The sequence below is a fragment of the Myiozetetes cayanensis genome, unplaced genomic scaffold (assembly GCF_022539395.1).
Source record: "Myiozetetes cayanensis isolate MyiCay16 unplaced genomic scaffold, myiCay2020 scf20-37, whole genome shotgun sequence".
NCBI lineage: Eukaryota > Metazoa > Chordata > Aves > Passeriformes > Tyrannidae > Myiozetetes > Myiozetetes cayanensis.
In genome coordinates, this window is record NW_026087412.1 from 16,027,213 (window position 1) to 16,051,590 (window position 24,378).

General features: G+C 41.8%; 1 protein-coding gene across 2 annotated transcripts in view; it reads right to left on the bottom strand.

Annotated features, from left to right (window-relative positions):
* The window catches only part of IFT140 (intraflagellar transport 140), an 83,134-nt gene that overhangs the window by 53,370 nt on the left and 5,386 nt on the right, over nucleotides 1-24,378 (bottom strand). The window contains exons 2-17 of one of the 2 annotated variants that reach the window (XM_050317604.1): nucleotides 23,515-23,674; nucleotides 21,908-22,129; nucleotides 20,407-20,528; nucleotides 19,602-19,744; nucleotides 15,886-16,061; nucleotides 14,703-14,794; nucleotides 13,483-13,589; nucleotides 12,164-12,312; nucleotides 9,811-10,014; nucleotides 9,358-9,430; nucleotides 8,165-8,256; nucleotides 7,220-7,347; nucleotides 5,566-5,683; nucleotides 5,011-5,138; nucleotides 2,519-2,666; nucleotides 746-877 (exon numbers count right to left, since the gene is read on the bottom strand). In XM_050317604.1, the coding sequence (XP_050173561.1) occupies nucleotides 746-877; nucleotides 2,519-2,666; nucleotides 5,011-5,138; nucleotides 5,566-5,683; nucleotides 7,220-7,347; nucleotides 8,165-8,256; nucleotides 9,358-9,430; nucleotides 9,811-10,014; nucleotides 12,164-12,312; nucleotides 13,483-13,589; nucleotides 14,703-14,794; nucleotides 15,886-16,061; nucleotides 19,602-19,744; nucleotides 20,407-20,528; nucleotides 21,908-22,129; nucleotides 23,515-23,661 (2,181 nt within the window). In that variant the 5' untranslated portion in view covers nucleotides 23,662-23,674. Of the gene's footprint in view, nucleotides 1-745; nucleotides 878-2,518; nucleotides 2,667-5,010; nucleotides 5,139-5,565; nucleotides 5,684-7,219; nucleotides 7,348-8,164; nucleotides 8,257-9,357; nucleotides 9,431-9,810; nucleotides 10,015-12,163; nucleotides 12,313-13,482; nucleotides 13,590-14,702; nucleotides 14,795-15,885; nucleotides 16,062-18,912; nucleotides 19,037-19,601; nucleotides 19,745-20,406; nucleotides 20,529-21,907; nucleotides 22,130-23,514; nucleotides 23,675-24,378 lie in introns of those variants that run through there. The other variant, XM_050317605.1, reaches the window with a different exon arrangement.

Here is a 24,378-nt window from a genome sequence, read left to right on the forward strand (position 1 = left end):
ATTTCCTGCAGGTTTTACAAAACTATGTGCCTTAGTGGAACAAACACCCTGTTACACTCCCCTGCAAGACAGGAACCGAGGAAATCATCATCCTGAGAGGCACCAGGAAACTCAGGTCAGAGCTTCACCAGAAACCAATTTGTAGGTAAAAGGCTGCAGCTCTCCCAGTATGGAAGGAATCATGCAGGGGATTCTTTACCTGAGATGCAAACAATTTTGGATTGAAATTCAAGTTTAAGAAGTGAGAGCCTGCACTTCTGGCATTTGCAGTATTTGGTGATGGTGCAAGATGACTATTCTTGCTCTCTTAGGTTTCTTGGTGATTAAGCTCCATTCCAACAAGGAAATGGATTGCTTCTGCCAAAGCGAGTAGGAAATGTTCTCTCTTACAGCCTACATAAAGCTCACACACACACACCCCCTGTACTTGCAACAGGCACAGTGAACAGATAAAGCAGACTTTTTTTCACATCCCTTTTAAGTTGCATTCCCTGGTAACTCCTGTGTCTCCTACACTTGCACGTCACATCCAGTCTGCAATATCCACAAAAAGCCAAATCACTGCAAATGCCAAGATCCTGCCAAGTTCACCTGCATTAGAATTCTCTTTATGTCATTTCTACATGTGATGCAGCCACTGCCATTGGAGTTCCTCTACTCACCCCAGACTCAATTTGGTTAAATTTGATCCCTATGCAAAGTCTGAACTTCTGGAAAGGGAAGCAATTGTTAAAGATTGCCTCACCTTTTTTGCAAAGTAATAATGTGGCACCTCTATGCCCAGTAGAACCTCATAGGATGAAGGCAATGGAAAGCTGTCCTGCAGCAAAAGGCCATGCTCTTCAGTGCTGAAGAATGATATAATCCAAACATCCATCTGGAAAAGGAAGCAAAGCATTGTTTTGTTTTTATGCTGCAATATCCTTCTTTGTTTTTATTTTCCATATTCACTTGGCAGAAGCTTCTCTTGAAAATAATATGACATATCCATTGGCACACATAGCTGCTGGGGAGGGCAGGGCCACAGGCTTCCTCCCTCCTGTGAGCAGCCAGGGACTCCCTCTGCACAGGCACCTCGCAGCAGCCACTTTCACCCACTACAGAGAGAAAAGCCCCAGGCCACAGCTGCTCCAGGAGCCTCCCTGACAGACCCGGCTCAGGGCAAAGAAGCAGAATCACAGAATCATGGAATGGCTTGGGTTGGAAGGGACCTGAAAGCTTATCCCATTCCACCCCCTGCCATGGGCAGGGACACCTTCCACTAGACCAGGTTTCCCCAAGCCCTGTCCAACCTAGCCTTGGACACTTCCAGGGATGGGGCAGCCACACCTGTTTTTTTTTTTAAAAAAAATTATATCATTGCTATTGTAAGTTCAGCAGCTCACTGATTGCTTTGAGATCCCAGGGAATAGTTCCTGTAACAGCTGAAATATTGACTTGACTCAAGTCAAAGTAACACATTTATTTCCAACAGAAGTCAATCAGACTTCTCATTTCTTAAAGCATATGCAGACAGTAAAAGGTTCTGTTGAATAAGGGCCAAAAAGTAAGTTGCATTCCTTTTCTATCTTCTTATTTTTTCAACTTTATGTAGCAGCCGAACATTTTAAGTTTTTTACATGAGGAATATTAGGTTAAACTATTCTCCCCTGACTAGAAGACCTTACCCAGGCCTTTTGAGACATCCCTATTCCGCTACTCCCCATCTTCTCATGATCTTTCTAAGGTCATTTCAACAAATAAAAAGACACAAAGAGCTTTCTATTTCTAATCTTAAGAGATTTAATTAAAATAATGCACGAATCGCAAAACTTGAGATCAACATGGACATTTCAAATCAACTGAACGTTTATGCAGGACAGGTAGTTCTGTATGAGAGGTAAGGACCTCTACAAGCACAGTAGCAGGGGAAGAGGGGAAGAATTCTTGGTGTGATAAAAGAAATCTTTGATTAGAAAATTTCTGATCAATAAAAATAAATCTTTTTTCTAATGTAAAAGAGATCATAACAGATAGTTTGGGAAGTCTCAAAGATGTCCAATATCTGTCCAGAAAAGCTGAAGATGGGAAGGACTGGGTGGGAAGAGCATATTTCTCTGTTCACTTAACAACAGTGTCCCTGTTATTCTACCAAATTCATTCTTGCTGCTAAAAGTGGACTCAAGATATAAAATCAGCATTTTAAGTTAAGAACTTGTACATTATCAATCCACCCAATAATGTCACCTGAAAAACTCTCCTCCAGATACAAGCTTGCATTATGGTCATCCCCAAAATTCTAGCAGAGATAAAGAAATCCCCTCTTTGTCCTCTTTACTGTGTGCAAGCTGGGATCAAACCAGAGAGCTGCCATACAGTGTCTGAAGCACAGACACCAAACACAGGCTTTCACCACTCATTTTTGTACCAGATTATGGGTACTACCCTCTCCCACATCCTAAAACAAATCCAAGGATTTATTACTTGGACAGGGAGAACTCCACGTAAAGCAAGATAAAACCAATAAAAAAGACTGTACGGTGCTCTCAGCCTGGTTTTTCTTCTGGTCTGAAGACTGGAGTCCTGTTTCAGGAATTGCTTCACATACAAAAAGCCTTGGTTCATACTGGTCCCAGAAATGGCAAGCAGGGATGTGATTGTGCAGCTCTGGATACTCCACTACAGACCTACCAAGAGACAAGAAAAAATGTAGAAAGGGAGACAAAATAATTCCAGCGCATTCAGTGCACGAGTGTAAATAAAGCATGTAATTTATTCTCCGTATTGCAGCATTAACCAGACACATATTCCTGCCTCTACACTTCACACATGGCCACAGCACTGTTAGTTTGGTCTGTGTACACTGACCACATTTTCAGGACACGTGTTTTCTACATCTCTGTAAGGCAAGAGCTGGTACTGCCACAAACACAAACAGGCACCCAAGATCTGCCTCTCTGAGACTCCAGGTCCTACAGAACACCCTTCAAACAATCCACCTCAGTGACTGCTACTGGTGTGGGTGCTACAGCACAGGGGTTACCTCAGCTCGGTCTTGAAATCATGGAATCATTACAGTTGGAAAAGCTCTCTAAAATCACCAAGTCCAACCATCAACCCAGCACCCCCACCATGTTCACCAGTAAACCACGTCCCCAGGTGCCTCATCCACACATTTTTTGAACGCTTCCAGGGATGGAGACTCCACCACTGCCCTGGGCAGCCTGTTCCAATGCCTGACAACTCTTTCACTGAAGAATTTTTCCCCAATATCCAACCTAAACCTTCCCTGGCACAGCTTGAGGCCTGTTGATTCTACCCAGAAGAAGATACCAAGCCCCACCTGGCTGCTGCGTGTGAAGAATTCCAAGGCACTGTGGAACAGCACATTAAGCACCAGGAGAACCCCTGCAGCCTTGGGAAATCCACTCTGAGGCTGTAGTTTAAACAATAACATTTTACTGCCTCCTTCAGGCATTTCAATATTACTTCAGTGCAGGCCATGTCAAAACTCCAGACACACAGAATCAGATTATTTTAGCAATGGCTTAGTATTCTTCTGAAGAAATACAAAATATTGGGAGGCGTCAAATTTTTTAAAAGAGAAACCAAAGACAGCATCAAAATATTTTCTCATTTGCTGTCACCACCGAAGGGTCAACTTTGTGGGGAGGGTTGGAATAGGGCTGGAAGGCAAATTAAAAGGGATTCAAAGGGCTGCAGAAATACCCAAAGTCGTTTCCCTGCCACATAATTCAAAATAAATAACTTGCAAACTGAAAAGGAGTATTTGAGTAAAAAACCTGGGACTGTTTAGAGTTTGCCTCAGGAGGAGGGAAAGAGAAGCAGAAGAGGCAGAGATTATTATAAGTTTCTGGTGAGTTTACTCACTCTGATTTGAAGATCCTCTAAAATGAAGTGCAGATAAATGGATTATTCACATTGATGCTCAAATAGCAGTGAACCAGCAGTACTGGCTTGGGACAGCCTCTGTTGGGCTACACAACTTACTGCAGCTGGAAAGAATTTCCTCACAACTCATACACTACACTGCTGCATAACTGACCAAGACTCAAGACCCCAGATTTGCACTGGCCTTAGTTTTTGGTGAGCTGAGTGGTGTCTTCTGGTTTTCAGTGCTAAGAGGAGTAATTCCACTTTTTTTTGCTTGTAATATCCATAGCAGAGAGTTGCTAAAAAAACAATCTACCTATTCCAATGCTGGCTTTTCTTAAGAAAAATACAGTCAGAAAAATTACTGTAAAACCAGATGGGAATTTGGAATTTGTACCGTAACACTCCACAAGAATTCCTACTTCATTGCATTGTGCTCCTAGGATTTCTAGCACTGCATTTCCCACAAAACAGTTTGCATGCACAGTTCTAAATAGACATTTCATGAGTTTTTACCCATGCAAAAACATCCCTTACTGCACTTTAAAAATATTTTTTCCAACAAGGACCTTCAGAATGTCCTCTTTTCAGTTCCTATCATGTAAACTCTTCAAGGAAGAGTAGCTTTCCAAGATTTTTCTTTATTTTAAGATTTGGATCCTAGTTCCAGTCATGCAATACCTCTGCACATACCCCCCTACACTCAGTCACACTCCCCTTAGAGACCTCTTGAGCCATGTGTGGATTCCACACAGCTAATAACTCTCCCTGCATTTCTCTTCTGTGAATTTGCCCAATACCTCCATGAGCCCTTCCTTCATCATCTCTAACTTCCTTTGGCAAGGAGTTCCTTAGCTCAGCTGCAGGTTGGCTGAAGAACCACCTCCTCCTGCTTATTTTGCATTTGCTTTCTGGTCCCTTCGTCTGGCACTCCCTGGCAGCTCACAGTGCAGGGATGCAGCCTGATGGACATACAATGCACCACCTTTAATTAGTTCTCTAGAAATAAAAATAATTAAGTTCATACAAGCTCCTACACAAGACAGAGGAATGTCAGTATCAAAGTGTGCTTGTCTTCACAGGCCAGATTCCCATCTTAAATCCACCATTAATGCTTTTTGAAATAAAGCTCCTTACTTGCCAATGCCTTGTCCAGTAAAAAGCTTCTCTCCACCATCTTCCTGTTCAGCCTTGAAATCAAAGACCGTAACTTTGTCCATGTCAACATCAAAGAAACAAATCTTGGAATCAATGTTCCCATCTGCCTACAAGAAGGGAAAACAAAAAGTTCCTGAAGCACTCAGTCACAAAGGAAAAAAGGTATGTTTACCTCATCTGCTTCATGCTCTCAGCTTTCTTTACCGGTAATCACACAAGGACATTCTCAGGAAGGAATACCAGAAAACTTCTGGCTGTTTTTCTATTCCATCAAGTCAGCCTCGGCTTTCTTTGAAATGCTACAAAGCAGCTTTCTTAACTAAAATACTCCTTCCTTTTCTGGGTTGTTCCTATCACAGGTACAAAGCCTTAAGAGACCTTAATTTTAGTCTTTAGTTACACGTTGGGACACAACACTTCATGACGTGACTCAACACACTGCATGCACCATGCAGGTTTGTTTCTGAGAAGTGAACCCTGAGCCCTCAGCAACCTTGCCCTGCACCAGAGGTGGGGGTGAAGGGCTGACCTCACCTTGCTGAGCAGGATGCTGACTTTGCTGCCATTGGCATTGCACTTGACAGACGAGATGCTCCCACGGCCAGGGAGCAGCTGGGATAAGTCCTTGCTGTTGCAGTGCACTTTAGCCTCTCTGGGGGAGGGAATAAACTTCAATCACATGGTGGCAAACAACTGGTAATATGCATCAGCCAAAACATTTTGCAAATTATGGGTAAGACTTTCAAAAACAAACTATTTCCACTGTATGACACCACTGCCCCAGACTGCAGCTTCCTCCCCAGAGGACTGCTGCCACTGCCTTTCCTTCAGGAATAAGTTAATGGACACTCTTTCCTCAATGAATCAGCAAGAATAAACTCCAACGCTTCTACAGGATTCCCAAAATACAGCAAGAACACCTGACCAGAGTTCTGAATTCAGAGGCCTGTTTTTCCTGCAGAAGTAAATTGAACAGTACTATGAATGTTGAATAGAGCCCATCACACGAAAGTTCTGTGCATGGAAAGCACACCATGGAGCACGAGTAAAGAAATGTCATTGGTGGGGGCTATTTATATATTTTCTTATCTCAAAAGAATCTTAATGCTGGTATAGAGATAAACCTAGCAATCAGTCAGCAACAAAGGACAAATCTCATGAAACAAAACAATGTGAAAAAAAGTGACAGTGATTTAAGTGACAGCAATTTAGACCTATAATGCAATTCCATGAAAAAAACCCCTTTGATTCTGTAGAAATAATGTTCTTGGGTTACCTGTTTAGACCTCTCGTTCGTTCTAGCCCAATTATGGTGCTTTGAAATTAAAGAGTGCTATACTGTCATCATTTCAGAAGGGGTATTTTCAGTACCAAACACAAAAATTTCACACAGCATGCATGAAGCTACTTTTTCTCCATATCCAACATCATAATCCAATACCTGTGCTAGTTACAACCTGCCCAAATTCAAAAACCTTTATACGATTTCCCAGGTGGAATCTGTGTGATCCCAACGTAGGTAGTTTCCAGTGGGTAACTAACTAGACTTTAGCACTCCTGGTGACAGCATGAAAGGAAGAACAGAAACTATTTCAGTCTTCAGCTTTTTCCACTTTTCAAAATTACATTTGTTATAGTAGTTAAATTTCCTAACTGAAGGACATGTCATTACATATCTTTTTCATGTTTGTCAGCATGGGAGCATAATGAAGTTTGAAGTCAGGTAAACTTCTTTCTTAACCTAAACAGGAGGAAGAATAGATCTAGTGTTTGGTTATAGGTTCACTTTCTCTGTGGGTTCCTGAAACAAGTTTGCTGATTTATGAGGAGATATGGAGTTTCTTTAGTTCAACTCTTCTGAGACTAAATTCTTGTTCAAGTTGTCAGAAGAAACATGGGGCATCCTTGTCTTGATCTTCCATAAATGTTCCACTCACTTTTAAATCCACAGAAATATGACTCACAGTATCCTCTTTTAAAAATAATAATGATCATCATCATCCCATGACTCGTCCTAATTATCCCATGGCTCTTTCCTTGCTTTAGGCCATCAGCTCCCATAGGCTGCATGTATTGCCTCAAGATTCAAAAGGGGCTGTTGCTTTTCATCAGATCAAAACCAATCACAGACTCCCCACAAAATACATGCTCAACTATAAACAGATAATTTAAAAAGCCTTATTACTACCTGCGCGAGAGATCGAAGATTTTCAAGTGAGCCAAATCAGTTCCCACAGCCAGGAAATTCCCACAGACATCCAGGAGGCATGGACTGCCCTCTGCTTCAGAGAACACCAGCAGCTGCTTAACTGTGCCCTGGGAAGAAACATGAAACACCAGGTTTGTGTGGCCACAGCCTCACTAGAAGGGACTTATTTTATCACCAAGTCACAAACTGCTCAACTTCTGTGTTAGGCAAATCACTCCCAGCAAGGTGGAGAAACTCCACACACACACATACACAATCCCTCCAAATGCAATCTGTGTTTCAGGTATGTAGCCTCAAAACCAGTCTAAATTTAAAAGGCATCCTTCTGTGATAATGTCCTCTTCAATAACACAACCTTTTCCAACTGAGAGGGAGATAAATACGGGTCTCTGAAGGTCCTTAAATATAAAGCTGCAAAAATAAATACATTATATTTATGTATATAAATCACACCCATTCTAAAATACAATATTTATTTCCTAAATAAAATGAGGTATCATAAAACTCTGATCATTAGATTTCTCGTTTTGGTTCTTACAAATTAGCAGAGGCTGCAAAGGTTCAGCAATAGATTTTGCAGAACACACAAAATGCGCAGGGGGTATTTTTCATTATCTTGTAAGAATATTCAGTATGTTCATCTTCCTGTCAGTAATATACATATTCGACCTGCATACAATTTTGATCCTCTTAAAGTCTGTAAATACTTCTTAGTTACAGTGCAGTAATGTTCAAATTGACAGACTTTTTAAAGAACACAAAATGTCAAAGATCTTTCTGCTGAAATACTCAATATATTTTTTCTATAACAAAGGTATAAATCTATAACAGATTTGGAAAAATCACCCACTTAAGTATCAAGGTCTAACATCAATCTTTGAAAATAAGGCATATTTGTCCCTTCATGGTTTCATCAGCCCTCACCTGCCAGGTGCGGACCTGGACCCGATACGGCTCCACCGTGTACAGATTTTCTCCATGCACAGATAGAACTGGAGAGTCACAAGGAAAAGAGCCTGGAACAATCACAACAAAGCCATCATTACAATAAATGGGTTCCATAAAAAGGGAAAAAAATAACTTAAAAAGCACTCAATTTCCACTGTCTTCCACCAAATCCCTTTTTCAATCTGTCAGTTTGTATTGATTCCTAAACTCACTGTTGCTGCCTTCTCCATTCAACACCTGGAGCTCCCACTGTAAACAGTTGTGTGTACACTCTCCATGGAAACAAGTGGGAGAGGAAGGGAAAAGAATTGTTATGGGGAGTGAAAGAAAGACAAAGGCAAGTGCCATGTGAGGTTCTGGTAAGAGAATTCACTCCTTCCTTCATCAAACTGCAACAGAAGAGGGACAATGGAATCTACAGCTTTGCAATCACTTCAGGAGTGGTGTAGATTGTTGGGACCGTGGTGGTAATAACACAATGATTCAGCATGGAAAATTATAAATAAAGGAGTAGATACAGACAAGATAAGGCACTTAGCAGAAAACAGTTGACGGTTCTTATAAGACAAATCTCATGATTTTGGATGGAACTGATGGAATTCCACATCACTTATTTTTCAAGGCAGAAATATTTAGGGAGAACTAATCATTTAAAAAACTAATTTACTTTACTTGGCTCTATATACAGAAATTTATGGGACAATTTTTCCTGAGAGATGGGATTAGAACTCTTTTTCCCAGTTCTTATGTGTAACCTCAATGACACTTTCTCCCAAGCAAAGTGGAAAAGCCTTCAATAGCCATTGACATGTCCTACCCGTAAAGGCAACAGGAGCCACAGGTACAAAAACAAGAAAAAATTCTGTTCTTGATCAACTGTTGGAATGATGTACTTTAAAAAAAACATTAAAAGAAGCAGTTCTATCCTCATACCGTGTTTTGTGCAGATAGAAGTTTGTTTCCTCAAGCCTTGAGTTTTTTTCCACTCTAGAGGAAGTTGTTGCTGCCCATGGCAGGGGGGTTGGAATGACATGAACTTTAAAGTCCCCTCCAACCCAAACTCTTCTGTGATTCTATGATTATAGTCCATTAGGTACCATGTATGAAGAGAACATATAACTCTGGAGGAAAAGAAACATTGCAACTCTGACCAGTGTTTTAAGTCCTACCTGCACTTCTGAAGGTATCTCCTGAACACTCAAAGACAATCACCTGCTTCCCATTCCAGAATACTAGAGCATCCTAGAACAAACAAAACACCAAATGAATGTGTACACTCAGTACCTTTGGAAACAATACACAATGCACACAATACACAGCAAGAACTCCCCCACAATAGCCACCATTTACTAATTCCTCTGTACATTGGCTTGGAAGGGTTTTGGTAATCCAGAAGCTCTCCGGGTTCTGGTCAGCACCAAGAGACCTCCTGAGTCCCTGTGCTATCTGAAAAACCAGCTCCACCACAGCACCACTGCTACCATTACAACACTACCTCTGTAACACATTAAGCTGAACATCAAAGAAAGTTTATCTTAAAGACTTGCAATGTTTAGTCTCCATCCACCTAACTGGGCAAATGATTAAGCAAATAAATGAAAAAAAAAAAAAAAACAATTAACCTTAGTAGCAAAGACTCCATTAACATTCATATCAACACGGAGGCTGTGCGTGGCTCCTGTGCTGAAGGTGGTCACATTGAACAGGTTGGGAGACACCTGAACCACGGCCACCTGCTGATGAAAATGCGCTGACATGGCCTGTTCGCTGAGGATCACCACGGAGCTCAGGCTGTTCACTGCCAGCAGGTTTTTTCGGGAGCCCCACTGTACAGAATGGGGAAAGAAACACACACTCTTTCATCCATGGTCTCAAACAGTCACAGTAATGTCCCCAGAGACATAACATGGGGAACGACATAAATAAATAAATAAATAAACATTTTTATCCATACATGAAGTCCTACTATCTAAATACAACTATAGGCAATGACTAGGAACTATTACAGATTCAAACTATTATGCTTGTTATCCAGCTACTCGGACTCCCTTACTCTAAGCAAAGGAGGTGGTTTTTAAATTCAAACCACTTCTTTTTCTAAGATACCGTTGCACCACCTTACATTTACTGCTGCAAGAGAGCATCATGCATTAAACAGGTTTAATAACTCTTTGTAATATCCAACCTGAGCCTGCCCTAACACAGCTCCAGCCATTCCCTGGGTGCTGTCCCTGGTCCCCCCAGAGCAGAGCTCAGTCCTGCCCCTCCTCTGCCCCTGCCCAGGCAGTTGTGACTGCAGTGAGGTCTCCCCTCAGTCTCCTCCAACTGAAAACACCAAGTGCCCTCAGTGTCCTCACACGGCTTCCCCTCAGGGCCCTGCACCATCTTCATTGCCCTCCTCACAACAAAAATAATCCAGAGTTTCCATAATTAAAGACAGCTTGATGAGATAAACCCACTATGCTTGTTGACAATTGTTTGGCAATGCTTTTGTTTAGGCTCCCAAACATTGGGAGCAAGGCGCTATTTCTGGACAGTGCTTTGTATCCTGTTATCTGGAAAAGGCTTGAATGGGCAAGCTGACACAAACACCTATATCTCTTCTATTCCCTCAACTTACTAGCAGATGTATGAGATACTCATGGCACACACTATTGCCTATATCCTGCACCTTTTGTTACTGAAGCATGTTAATAAAACACTTGGATTCTCTACTTTCACAGCACTTCTGATTGAACTTTGTAAGCAGGACTGTGTTGTGGACCCTCACTCTGCACCAAACCCAGGAAGCAAATGCCATTGCTTTTTAAATACTTTCCACTCCTATGTGAAAACAGAATAACAACAAATATAAAATTACTTTCTCGTGAAAGGCACCAGATATATGTTTGATTTTCTTTCCTTATGAAAAATAATGGGGATTGTTCTCACATATGAAGCCAGCAATAGAATGATATAAAGAATGACAGAAACACTCAAAAATTGAAAAAACTTAGCAATATGGTATAAAACCTCAACAACCAAAAATGCTGGAGAATCTAAAGCACAAGCTTTGCCTTTCAGTAGAATGGTGGTGGTTAAAAAAGTTGTTTATTAAAATAAAACTTTTTGAAGTTAAATTCATGATTGTTACACTCAGTATTTCTCTTCTGCATATATCAAAATGCTATTAGGTATAGAATGACACTGTTTAACCTCACTGTGACAAATGAAAATATTCCAAATAAATAAAAATGCTGCACCCTGACACTTAACAGACAATGGGTTAAAATATATTATAATGCTGTATCTTATTATAGCCTTCAGCATTAAAAATAGTGTAAATAGCAGTAGAGATGTTTTAAAGCATTTGGTTTACAAATTTGTAAGAGAAAATTTATTATTCCCATCTAGTCTGACACTATCACACATAAAATTATGTGGAAAACAAGAAATGTTTTTCGGAGGAAAAAGCAGCTAGAAATACCATTTTGTGCATAAAAACATAGCATTCCCTTCTAGATGGACCATCGTCTCACCTAGACATATTTGGTTGTAAATACATCTTTTTATTTTTCACAACTAGCAGCAAGAGCAAACTTTTAGGTCGAGAAATTGGCAAAACCAAAAAAATTATTGATGAACAAAAGCATGCCTTTACTCAGCTTTTCTTGCTTGTTATTTTAATAGATTTACGTAACATTGACATTCCTGACAACCTTTCTTTTCCAGAAGATGACTTCAGGGTGCTGAATCCAAAGGGTTTGTCGATGAGACATATGATGGAGAGACTAGCTACAAACAGGGAATATTTCTGCCCATTTCAATTTAAAAGTTGCTTCATTTTCATGTTTTTTCCTCCTAAGGAGGACTAACCTCTGGTGGGACACATATCCTTATGAGAGTGATCGTGTTCATTTGTTTCACGAAGGTGATCTATTCATCTAATGGTTGTGAAGTCCCACCAACATTCAAGGAAGCTCTTTCCTTTCTTACCTTTATCTGAGTGACATTTCCCTCAAGTTCTGTGGATGCCTGGAACTTCCACTTCTCCTTGCCCTCCAAAGCCCGTGTGCTCTGGTTGGATCCTGCTGTTTTCCTCCACATCGCCACTCTCCCTTTGCTTGTCCCAGCGGCCAAGAGCCCTGCCATTCACAAACACCTCAACCTCAGGGGAATGTAGACAATGTAACAGGCAGTCAACTCCAGTTCTCAGGTACTGAGAATCCACCTTGCACAGAACTCTTTTTTGCCTCACTGCAAACCAACATCCTAGCCCTGGCCTGGGGAATCTTTGTTGAGAAACAATAAGAGATGTTCCACATGGCAAGGTGCACCTTTTAAGCTACCAGATGAAGTTATCTTTTAAATGTATCAGATAATGACTTCATTTTAACCATTTCTCAGAATATAGAACCATAGAATATCCTGAGGTGGAAGGGACCCTCAAGGATCATTGGGTCCAGCTCTTGGCTCTGTACAGGACACCCCAACAATCCCACCATGTTCCTGAGAGGGTTGTTCAAACACTCCTGGAGCTCTGGCAGCCTTGGGGCCAAGACCACTGCCCTGGGGAGCCTGTTCAGTGCCAACCACCCTCTGGGGAAGGAAGCTTTTCCTAATATCCAATTTAACCCTCCCCTGACACAGCTCCAGCCGTTCCCTGGTGTCCTGTCCCTGGTCACAGGGAGCAGAGATGGGAGCTGCCCCTCCACTGGCCCCTCCTGAGGAAACTACAGGCCCCATGAGGTCTGACCTCAGTCTCCTCTCCTCCAGCTGAACAAGCCAGGTGACCTCAGCTGCTCCTAATAGGGCCTGTGTTTATTTTTGAATAGCTGGTTTTTTAGTCAGCACGGGCAAGCGACCACTGAAAACCATTCCAGGAGATAAGTTGTGCCTGCACTAGCAAACCAGATGGTGCACAAGAGCAGCTCCGTAGAAGAGATCCATTTTAGAGATCTGGCATCTCTTACATGCTGGTGAGCTCTCCTTTGTACTAGCTGTACTGTGGGCTTGTTGACTGAATGACCAAAGCACGCTGGGGTGCATTAGGAGTACTCCAGGAATACCAAAGGGAATCCAGCTTGTGGGCCATGAGACACCTCCACAGTCGGTCAAGGTGTGGTGGAGCATTGAATGATCTCCCTGCACCTCCAAAGGCCCATTTCTATCCAAACTAAAACCTTCTCCATCACGTACTGCCACCCAGATCCTCAACCACAAGGCAAATACACCGAAACAACTCCAGGGCACGGCAGGCTGAGGTTTGACAAGGATTAGGACCAAGAGATCACAGCTCCCATGTTATTTCTCACCTTTAGCACTGCAGTAAGACACACAGTTAATACATTCTCCTGCTTCAAAGCCAAACTGCACATCTGGGGAGAGCACATAGTTCTCATCTCGGTCCAAATCCCAGAACCTAAGGCACACAAACCAGCAGTGGTAACAATGCTTTTCCTTCCAAGTGTCTTGCTAAACACAATCAATAGGATGCTGCACATGGCATGAATTTACTATTTCCCTAATACCCAGATCATTCAATTTTTAGAAGTAAATTGTCAGTAGCTGTCTCTGGAATGTGAATTTCTTAACAATCCTTTTCTTTTGACTTTTTAATCTGCAGCACATTTTGGGATATTCTACTATGAAGAAAGGAGTCAGAAGCAAAACCAGCTTTAAGAAAAAAAAAGGAAAAAAATTAGGGCTACTTGCAATTTTCCTCCTCCCTAATTATGCTTCCTCCTCTATTTTAAGAATATCCCTTGGTTAGCCACCAGTCCTTTGGATTCCAGATTTATTCTCTAGAACTAAACACTGCCATAAAATATATTCCTTCTTGATACTTGGTCTTTATTGCATTCTCATAAAATTAACAGAAGGTCCTGTCTGATAGTAGCAGACAGGGAGCTACTGATGTTAATGGAACATTCCCACCCTCCAAAAAAGTTAGTGGAAACAGATAGAATAAGGCATAGTAAAGACAGGGAGAAAATACTTTTTAAAGATGCAAAAATGTAAAAGTACAGAACACAGTAACATAACAGCATGGCAAAGCAACATACATACTTTAAAGGATTAGGGACAGGAGTAACTGAATTACTTGTCTTATGTTACGGTAACAGATAAATGACCTGAAAAGTAAGCACTTTTTCCCAGTTGCTGATGCTATGAGTATCCTAAGGATCAGACAGTAACAATGGCAAGAGCAGCTAAATGGCTCTATTTTCATGCAAAACCCCCAGGTGGATCTATTTTTAGAAGAAATCAATAACAGCACTCAAGGAAGGAACAGATTTGGGTAGCACTGTCTGACAAAATAAAATACCTAGAGAGAAAGCAGGCCATATATAATCAGATTTTGTCCTCAAGGAAACAAATCTTTCATTTCTCTATTTATTTTGAGAAACAAAATTAGGAAATATTGGAAGTCTTTCATTACTGGTAAAAAAACCCACAACCAACATTTCAGCAAAATACTCAGCTCATTGCAGACTGTAAACCTTTCAGCTGGCCCTTCTCAGGGAGTTCTTACCTGATGACTGTCTCACCTAGTGCTGTAACAACCAGGCTATGGTCTATTAGAATGATGTCTGCAGAATGAGCAGTCTTCCCACTCAACTTCACCTGTTAACCATAAGCACATAAATAAGTTTACAGAAGGTGGGAGGAGCACACTGAAGGACAGCAAGCATCTCAACGCCTAGTTTGGCTAAAAAGTTAAGATGTAAGAATAACTAGACCCATCTGTCAGTTCAGACACACTAATAGTGATCACCACTAAATGTACCATGAATGTGATGTATAAACTTAATACAAGAAAGCTTGTAGTGGGTTAATTAGGTAGGCAAGGAGCACTTTTTTACTCTTGCGCTAGGTCTTCTCTTAGAACTCGATAAAGATTACTTTAAAATGTGAAATACCAAATCTTACTTCTAGTCAAGCATAGGTAATGATGAATAAGAGGTGGACACTCCTGTAATATGCAAGTGTCCAGTCTTTGTCCATCTTAGATAAAAAGACAAAACATCCTAGGAAGGTGAAGGGTTGGGTTCCACCCACAAGCAGCATTCTGTAACTGTGCAGTATTTTATTTGAGGCAGGGAGATTGTAAGTCCTGGAAGAGGTTTGTTTGCTTTTTGCCCCAAATAATTTTCGGGTCATTACATTATTATTTGTGATTCTGTGACTAGTGGGCTTTTATTTTTTGAAAGCTGCCTTGCCTTTTCAGCTGTAAGAAAACTTCCCCAGTTTCAGACGTGCAGACAAAGGCAGTTCACCCAGAGGAGGTGCTGAAAGACAAGGCAGCTCCAAATCTCTGAGGATAATAAAACTGAGGACACAGATTATTGACTATTTATCCACAACACATTTTAACAAATACTTGATTATACTGGAATTTCCAATTTTTTTCCAAATCACTAGGAAAAGGCAATGAAGTGTAAAAGGATTAAGATGGGGTCTAAATGAATGAAAATTATGAAAAAACAGGAAGATCACAGAATCAAAAAAAACATCTTTCCAAGTTCAGTAACAGATCACCCTATTCCACTTCTAAATGAGCATACTTTTGTTTGTTCACCAAGGTATTATCTGAGAAACAAAAACAACAGTTAATTCATGTATAAGCAAAATAGTGATAATCAAAAAAAAAAAAAATCAAACAAATACTTACAAAGAATAAATATTGCAACTTTACCCTGTAGTGTGACTCTTACCTTCATGAGCTCGTCTGCCTCTCCCTCAGGGCTAAGTGCATACAGGGACAACTGCAAGTTCTCTGTTATTACAAGTAAAATATCTCTTTCCTCCAGCAATAGGAGCTTTCGGACCAGACTGTCAGTGGACAGCACCTGCCTTGTCTTTCCTTTCTCATTCACGTAGTGCACAGAACCTGCAGCACACACAAACAAGGTGCAGCTTTTAGTCAACAGCTTTTAGCTACAAAACCCAAAGTTGCTGCTTTCTACCTTAATAAAACATTCCACAAGTGCTGAAAAGGTAAAAAACCCCAACAATTCTTTTGTCTTATAGTTTGCCTCAGGATACAGACTAGGATAGCTGACAGGAGCAATAAACTAAAGCTCATTTTTCACCATTTAGGAAACCCAAGAATAATAATAATAATAATTTTAAACTACCAGCAAACTTTCTGCATGAAGGATGGCTACTGAAACCTTCAGTCTTAGAAATAATCTGTGAAAGAAGAACGGCAGCTAAGAATTGGTCCAATTTACAGCTGAGTTTAGATGACAGAAAACTGCAGACCTGAAGATCTCTATTATTTAGAAACACTGCACCACACACCAAATTCAGCTTTAATCCATGAATTTCACTGGCAAATGGGATAGTGTCTTTCTAAGAACACTGACAACAGCAACTATGGCACCCATCAGCATTTTAAAAGCCACTATCATTTCATCAAGTTGCACAACTCTATAAATCATAGAATCACAGAATCATTAAGGTTGGAGAAGACCTCCAAAATCATCAAGTCCAACCTTCAACTGAGTACCACCATGCCCACTAAACTTACCATCAAGTGCCACATTTCAGGGCATGTTGACTCCACCAGTGCCCTGGGCAGTCTGTGCCCTTTCAGGGAAAAAAACGTCCCAAATATCCAACTGAAACCTCCCCTGGCACAACTTGATGGTGTTCCCTTGTTCCCTGGGAGCAGAGCCTCACTCCCCTCGGCTCCCCCTCCTGTCAGGGAGTTGCAGAGCCAGAAGGTCCCCCCTGAGCCTCCTTTTCTCCAGGCTGAGCCCCCCCAGCTCCCTCAGCTGCTCCTGCTGCTCCAGCCCCTTCCCAGCTCCTTTCCCTTCCCTGCACATGCTCCAGCCCCTCAGTGTCCCTCTTGTCGAGGGGCCCAGAACTGCCCCCAGGGCTGGAGGTGCCCCAGCAGTGCCAGCACAGGGGTGGGCACTGCCCTGGGCCTGTGGCCACACCATGGCTGGGACAGCCCAGGGGCCTTTGGCCTCCTTGCCCACCTGGGCACACCTGGCTCATGCTCAGCCACTGCTGACCAGCACCCCCAGGGCCTTTCCTGCTGGGCACTTTCCAGCTGCTCTGCCCCAGCCTGGAGCTCTGTGGGGTTGTTGGACCCAAGTGCAGAACCCAGCACTTGGCCTTACTGAACCTCACACAACCAGCCTTGGCCCATTGCACGCCCAGGTTTAGGTAGTGAAAAGCCCTACATGGTTGTTTGCAAGTGGTATTACAAAAGTCACCCAAACCAATGTCATTGAAATCTGGCAGATCTCATGCCACACCCACATAATGTCTTAGCAAATGATGGTATTATACAAGGGTGATATGTTAAACCAGTGCAAATCAAAAAAATCCTATGGAATTAAATAGAATCTTCCCCCAAAAGCTGATGTAGAAAATGTAAATGTATAAAAATTAACATTAAGGACCCATGCTAAAATGTTGTACCCAAGGAACAATATGATGTATCTAATCAAAAGAATGTTTAGATTTCCAAAATTCTTGCAAATACATTACCATCCTCTACATTCCAGCTATATAAAAATAAATTCAAAGTCCTGTCCCTTTGCTTTATTTTCTCCCTGAAATAAAACACTGCACAGATAACTTCATCTTGTTAAACCACAGAATGGTTTGGGTTGGAAGGGATCTTAAAGCTCATCTCTTTTCAAACCCTCTGCCTTGGGCAGGGACACCTTCCCCTAGCCCAGGTTGCTCCAAGCTCCCTCCAACCTGGCCTTGGACACTTTCAGGGCTGGGGCAGCCACAGCTTCTCTGGGCAACCTGTGCCAGGGCCTCCCCACCCTCACAGCCAGGAATTCCTTCCCAATATCCCATCTCACCCTGCCCTCTGGCAGTGGGAAGCCATTCCCCCTTGTCCTGTCCCTCCATCCCTTGTCCCCAGTCCCTCTCCAGCTCTTCTGGAGCCCCTTTAGGCCCTGGAAGGGGCTCTCAGGTCTCCCTGGAGCCTTCTTTTCTCCAGGTGAACCCCCTCAGCTCTCCCAGCCTGGCTCCAGAGCAGAGGGGCTCCAGCCCTCGTAGCATCTCCATGGCCTCCTCTCCAGCAGCTCCACATCCTTCTGAAGTTGGTGACCCATATCTGGAGGCTCTGCAGGGGGATCTCACCTGAGGGGGCAGAGGGGTAGAACCCCCCCTCCCCTGCTGCCCACACTGTGAGATCAGCCCAGGGCACAGGGAGTTTCTGCATCCCAGCATACACAGACAAGGCATGTCCAGCCCCTCACCCACCAACACTCCCAAGTCCTTCTCAGGACATCTGGGAGTTATGGCAGATCAGTAACCAGATTAAGAACTGAGTCCAAAACACATGCCCAAACCAACCTAGTCAGTGAGGCTGCTCAAAAGGAACAGTGTCATTTGACTGGAATTTGAGAAGCGTGGCGGGGAGGCCCAAGCACAGGCAGTACCCGCAGGACGCAGAGCCTGTCCCTAGATGGGGCTCTGCACCACCAAAATAGCGGCTTTGAATGTGAGGATGGAACAGGCACAGCTTCTCAAAGCTTCCTTCTCTCCTTGTACCTTTGAGAAGTGCCCTGTAACCCCGTTCCAACCACGCAGCTGGCCCATGCCACGCCCGCCAGCTGTTACTGGTGTAAACGAGGGGTGTCACCCTTGATAAAACACGGAATCAAAATGTAACTAAGCTGCAGAACCAGCATAACTGACATGTTTTCAGAGTAGTTAATACTTCATTCAAGAGGACTACATACTCAAATCAACTACCAGAAACATACCCATGGTGCTACTTGTCACACACATTCTGGCTCCAGTTCAGAATGAGCAGGTTAGAGAGAGAAGGCTTCGGGAGAACAATGGGGTGAGAAGAAAGTTGCCTGGGGCAAACTAGTACCCAGAAGACTAAAAGGGAGAGGAAAAGACGAGGAAGAGATGATATTAGGGAGAAAACTAACAGAACAGATTCTCAGGCTTTTTTTGCTCCCTTAGACTGAAGCATCATTTCAAAGCATGAGAAAAACGTGAAAAAGCAAATTCAGAATTTATTTTAAGAGGTATGTTTTAGCAGTATTTGCCTGTTTATAGAAGAAAACACCTCACAACGCACTCATTATTTTGAAGCTTTGCACAAAGTGCTGACAATTGCTAATTTTATCTACACTTGTGTTAGATGGTTTTCCTCACACTCACTTCTTCAGGAATCTGACTAACCCAGTACCTCTGGTGTCCTTGTGGACAGGGACCACCCTGAAGATGGTAAGACTTAAATAATGTTATTAATTTCTTCTTACCACCAAACATTCTACAGCTCCTATGACTACTCTACCCTGCTGAATATATGAATATGATGGATATATGGATATACTCCAGATGTTAGACATATAAAAACAGAACTATCATGCACTGAGCTATTTTGAAGCTTTAAGGAAATGTTTCCAGCAGACTGGAAAAGTGGTTTTGCTCTTACCATCTGTCAAAGTGATAAAGAAAGAGAGTCCTTCCTGGACTGCCATTTTCAGGGGGGATCCCTTTCCAGCTTTCCTCCAGTTAAACATATCCAAGGCCTTCTCATCACCACTCACAGCTGCTTTTGCCAGCTGTACCAAGTCCCTGCAAACAGAGATACTTCAATCCCAATTCCTGACAGAACAGAGTAGCTTCAGCCTCAAAGAATGGACGAGTAATTAATAAAGTATATTGTATAAAAAAAATAAAGATGTTTCATACACTGATGGGAAAAACGGCAAACTCAAAAAGATACAGAAAAAAATTAATATTAGTTTTCATTTGCATTGTTTCACCTTTTTTTTCCATAAGCATTGTTATTTTTACAGAGACATGAAACAGAAGAGCCCAAGCAAAGAAAACTCTTCTTTTTTACTAGAGCTGTTTCCTATTTCTTGCTTGGAGAAGAAAGAATGTTTAAGAACTGACTTTTAATTTAATTATTTTTGCCAATACGTTATCGATAATCATGTTTCCAGTGTGCTTACTGCTTTTCACTGTCAGCAACACTGCTAATTGGAAGAACTAAAGACAGAAGAGTTAACTGCAAGAGATAGAAGGTATGGACAAGAGGAGGAAGTCCTGTTGCAGCACACAGGACACAGAGCTAGCTACCAGAGTAGGAGAAGAGCTTGGAAATAAAGGGCAGTTCGGAGAAGAACCTTTTTTTATGTATTTAAAAATAGTTCATCTGTGAGTAGGACTTTCTTTCTGTGGAACAAGACAAAGACCTAGCCTAGCAGAGCTCTGCCAGGGCCAATACTCACTGGCCAGGAGGGGGTGGCCGAAAGACACAGTGCCCCAGGCATTTCCTATAGTCCTGCTTCACCAGGGCAGGGCCCTGCACTCGACCTCGGTGGTCCACCTTCCACAGGAACAGGACACCGTGCTAGAAAAGACAATAGTTCATTCATTCCACTCTGCAGACAGATAAGGATCCAGATTTCAGCTAGTCACTACACATAAAAATAAAATAAACGTTTTCTTGACAGAACAAAACCCTTCTTTTCATTTAGTTGACACATATAATCTCTCCCACTTAAAACTAAGCCACAGGGAATCAAAGTTATCTTTAACATTATTTCCTTCATTTTTTCTTAAAAGTTTTAACTTCTTTTCAGTAGTAAGATGGCAGTATTTATACCATCCAAAACTGCTCATTAAGTGCATTGCTGTCTCTTGCAGCTTAAAGAATGCGACTCAGCTGTGCACCTGTGACACTGCTGTACTCCTGTCCCATGAGGCCACTTGCAGTTCATACAATGTTTACTGATTACCTCTGAAAATGACAGGATCCTATGATCTTGCTGGCTCCTCCTCTCACTCTTCCCTCAGCTTTAAATGTCACCAAATTCCAAGGATCCCAATTAAAACCACCTGCGCCATTTATAGGAAGGGAGGAAAAGCCTGTAGCTTTCTAAAGCTGCTGAGCTTCCTTCCATCTCATTCGAGATATCCCAGCCTGTATCCAGATAAACTAGTTGCAAACTCAGTTCTGATTTTGGAACACATAAAAATGGAAATAAAAAAAAAAGCTTGCTACCTCTTCACTGGAAAGGATGTAGAACTGCTCTGTTTTCAAATGGTATTTGAAAAGGACAAAGGACATTGCCCTCATCATCTATCTGAGTCCCTTCCTAATAGAGATATTTTCACATTCTATCCTGTATTTTCCAAATCACTCTTAACAACCTAAAGCTTTAGCTCCTTGTTACAAAAGTTATTTGCCTTACAAATAGGCTTTCATCATGAGAAGGCACCTTAGGATTCTTTGTATGATCAAAACCTTAAAGTTGTCCATGTTCTTTGTTACTTAAAACATAAGAGCATCTGATTTTCACAGCATCCTATTCCAACTTTCTGAAGTTATTTTCAAATAATTTTTGTGCATTCCAGGATTTATGATGACAGAAATCTCAGTGAAGATAGAATTGTAGAATCATAGAATATCCTGAGTTGGAAGGGACCCACAAGGATCATCGAGTCCAGCTCCTGGCCCTGCACAAGACAGCCCAATACTCACTGAGGTTAGACACACTTTTATTTAAAGACAAATTGGTAGAACAGCAATAAGTATTGTAGAAAAAGTTAAAACCCTAAGATTTGATTTTATTCCCAAAGAGTTTTAATTTGTACTCAAAGAAAGGAAATTTCTCTCCCACAAAACTCTCCCTTCCCCCAACAATCCATTCCACGATCCCTCCCCATCACAGAGCTTCCAACACTGTGTTCCACAACAGACACACAGTTGGCATTTCAGCCACTCACCTCATCCCCAGACACGAGGCAGGTACCACTCGTGCTCCAGCTCAGGACTGTGATTTTGGTGCTGTGGTCTGGGGGTACAGTGTGCTGCTCCTTTTCTTGTTTGTTCAGCACCACCACTTCTCCCATCTCCCATCCTGCTGCCAAGATGGGTCTGGAAGGGTGCCAGGCAAGCAGTGTGACCTGAAAGCTTCTCTCCACATGTGAGTCAGACACATGTTCTCCCTGCAAAGAGAAACCAGCACCAGCTCAGCCCCATGGAAACTCAGCACATGGATGCAGCCAAACCTTCAGATTCACTGCCCAGTCAGCAAGATATTTTCCTGTCATAAAGGACTGGCACATAGGAGAGCCATCTGCCAGAGATATGAAGTGGCTACACAAATTCTCATTACAGCTTTTTATGTGCTAAAATGAAAACGTGCTACAACATGCAGTACATCCATTTGCAAATTGCTAATGAGAGCTCAGCAGCACTGAGTGAGGGAAAGCCTGATTCTGCTTTTCCAGGCTGTTCTTCCCTCCCAGCACACAGAAGCAGCTCCCAGTCGATATCAAGCTTTCCCTCCTTTATGAAGGATAACAAGGCTTTGAGCACATTTCAAGGTAAAAAAAAAACCCAAGTGTTGAAAAAGAACAAAGCAGATCACTGAGGACACAATAATCTAACGCTCCAATAGCTGTTAAAGGCAGATCCTCCTTTGGCACACATTTGTGAGAATATTTCAGGTCAATCACTTGACCTCTCTATGTATTTATTTTTTCATTTGTAAAACTCGGATGACAATTTTTCATAATACCCTTTGAAAAGTACATATTTTATAGACTACTCCTATTAACAGACTTACACATTTCCAGTAAGACTGCTGCTTGATAACTTGTAATGCTATTTCTCTAAATACCAAGGTTTTCTTCCTAAAAATTAGGCAAACCAAAGCCCTCTCATGTAAAGTTTAGAGTATGCAAAGGAAATACCTGTCTACAGGCAGAAACCGTACTAGGAAACAACCTACTCAAATGGAACAAGCTGAGTCTAGCAAATCAGTTCAGTCTCAAGGTGGTGGAATGACTTGTTTAATTTCCATTTCTTTGTATGTTCTATTCACTTAATAGTTAAAAAGAACAGCATGTGTTCATTTTACTCATAAGACTGAAATTCTCATACTATAAGAAGTGAAAACCAAATTAGTAATCATCACAAACAAGATTTAAAGGCTGTAAAGATCAAATTTCAATCAAAAGATTGATTTAATTTATGAAGATCTTTTTAAAAACACATGTAATGAGTAGCTGATGAATCTGCCATGTCCTAGATAGCACATTACATAGATAGTAATTAAAATCCAGAGAGAGGGATTTACAGAGCATAAGTAAGGCTGCAAATACAGAGATAAAAAATGTGAAGTTTTTTAAACTATGAGAGGTTGCCCAAAGAAGCTGTGGCTGCCCTGGAAGTGTTCAAGGCCAGGTTGAATGGGGCTTGAGCTTGGGTGTCCCTGCCCATGGCAAGTGGTGGAACTGGATGGGTTTTAAGGTCCTTTCCAACCCAAAACTGTCTGTGATTCTGTGGCTCCATATCAAAACCAAAACCAAAGCTGCTGATTATTCACCTGTTCCAGGTAGACATCCACACAGCCCCCAGCTGCTGTGCTGATGGAAGCAACTGCCAGGAGCGGGTGAAGTGGGTGCCACGCAATGAGGGAAGGGGAGGCAACGGAATCGGGAGTGTCCATCCGATGATCCACATACACAGCCATGACAACTGCAAACCTGCACCAGGAAAGCAAACAGCTCCAGCAGGTGTGCTTACACAGATAATACACATACATACTAGAGATGCTGTATTATACTTATCTTATGTACTATATATAATAAGTATGCTTGAAAATGTGGGAAAATAAAACTAGAGTAGCATCTTGTTAACACACATTGCACAGACATGAGGAAGTTCACAGGGGTATGTATTTCTTTTAAAAATCTGAAGAAACACCGAGCTTTGTAGTCTGCAGATTCACAGTGCACTCAGAACAGTACCAGTCCCTCATCAGTGGCTTGTGCTGGCCCATTTCAAAGGACTCTGAAATAACCCAGTATTCACCAGAAAGCTATTTCCAGCACTTCACATCCAAAGATGTTAATTAAGGTACAGACTGAGCTATTTTATGTTGTAAAGTTTCACATCTGGGTCTCAAAGTAAGTTTTACCAGCTGTCACCACTTTTGTGATTTTGTACTTTTGATATTACACAGGATTAGTTTAACTGCTACATTGGAACTGTTACCAAGATATGGATGAGAATACTCGATAAGTGCTGATGTTCCACAGAAAAGAACCTGAGAATAAAACTCTTTTCAGAGCTGTGAGTCAGAAATGGAGAAAGTCATTAATAATATGTAATACTTTATATACAGAGATGGTCTTTGGAATTTGTGCTATGGGATCTTATTGGCTTGGATTCAAAAGAAAAACAGCTG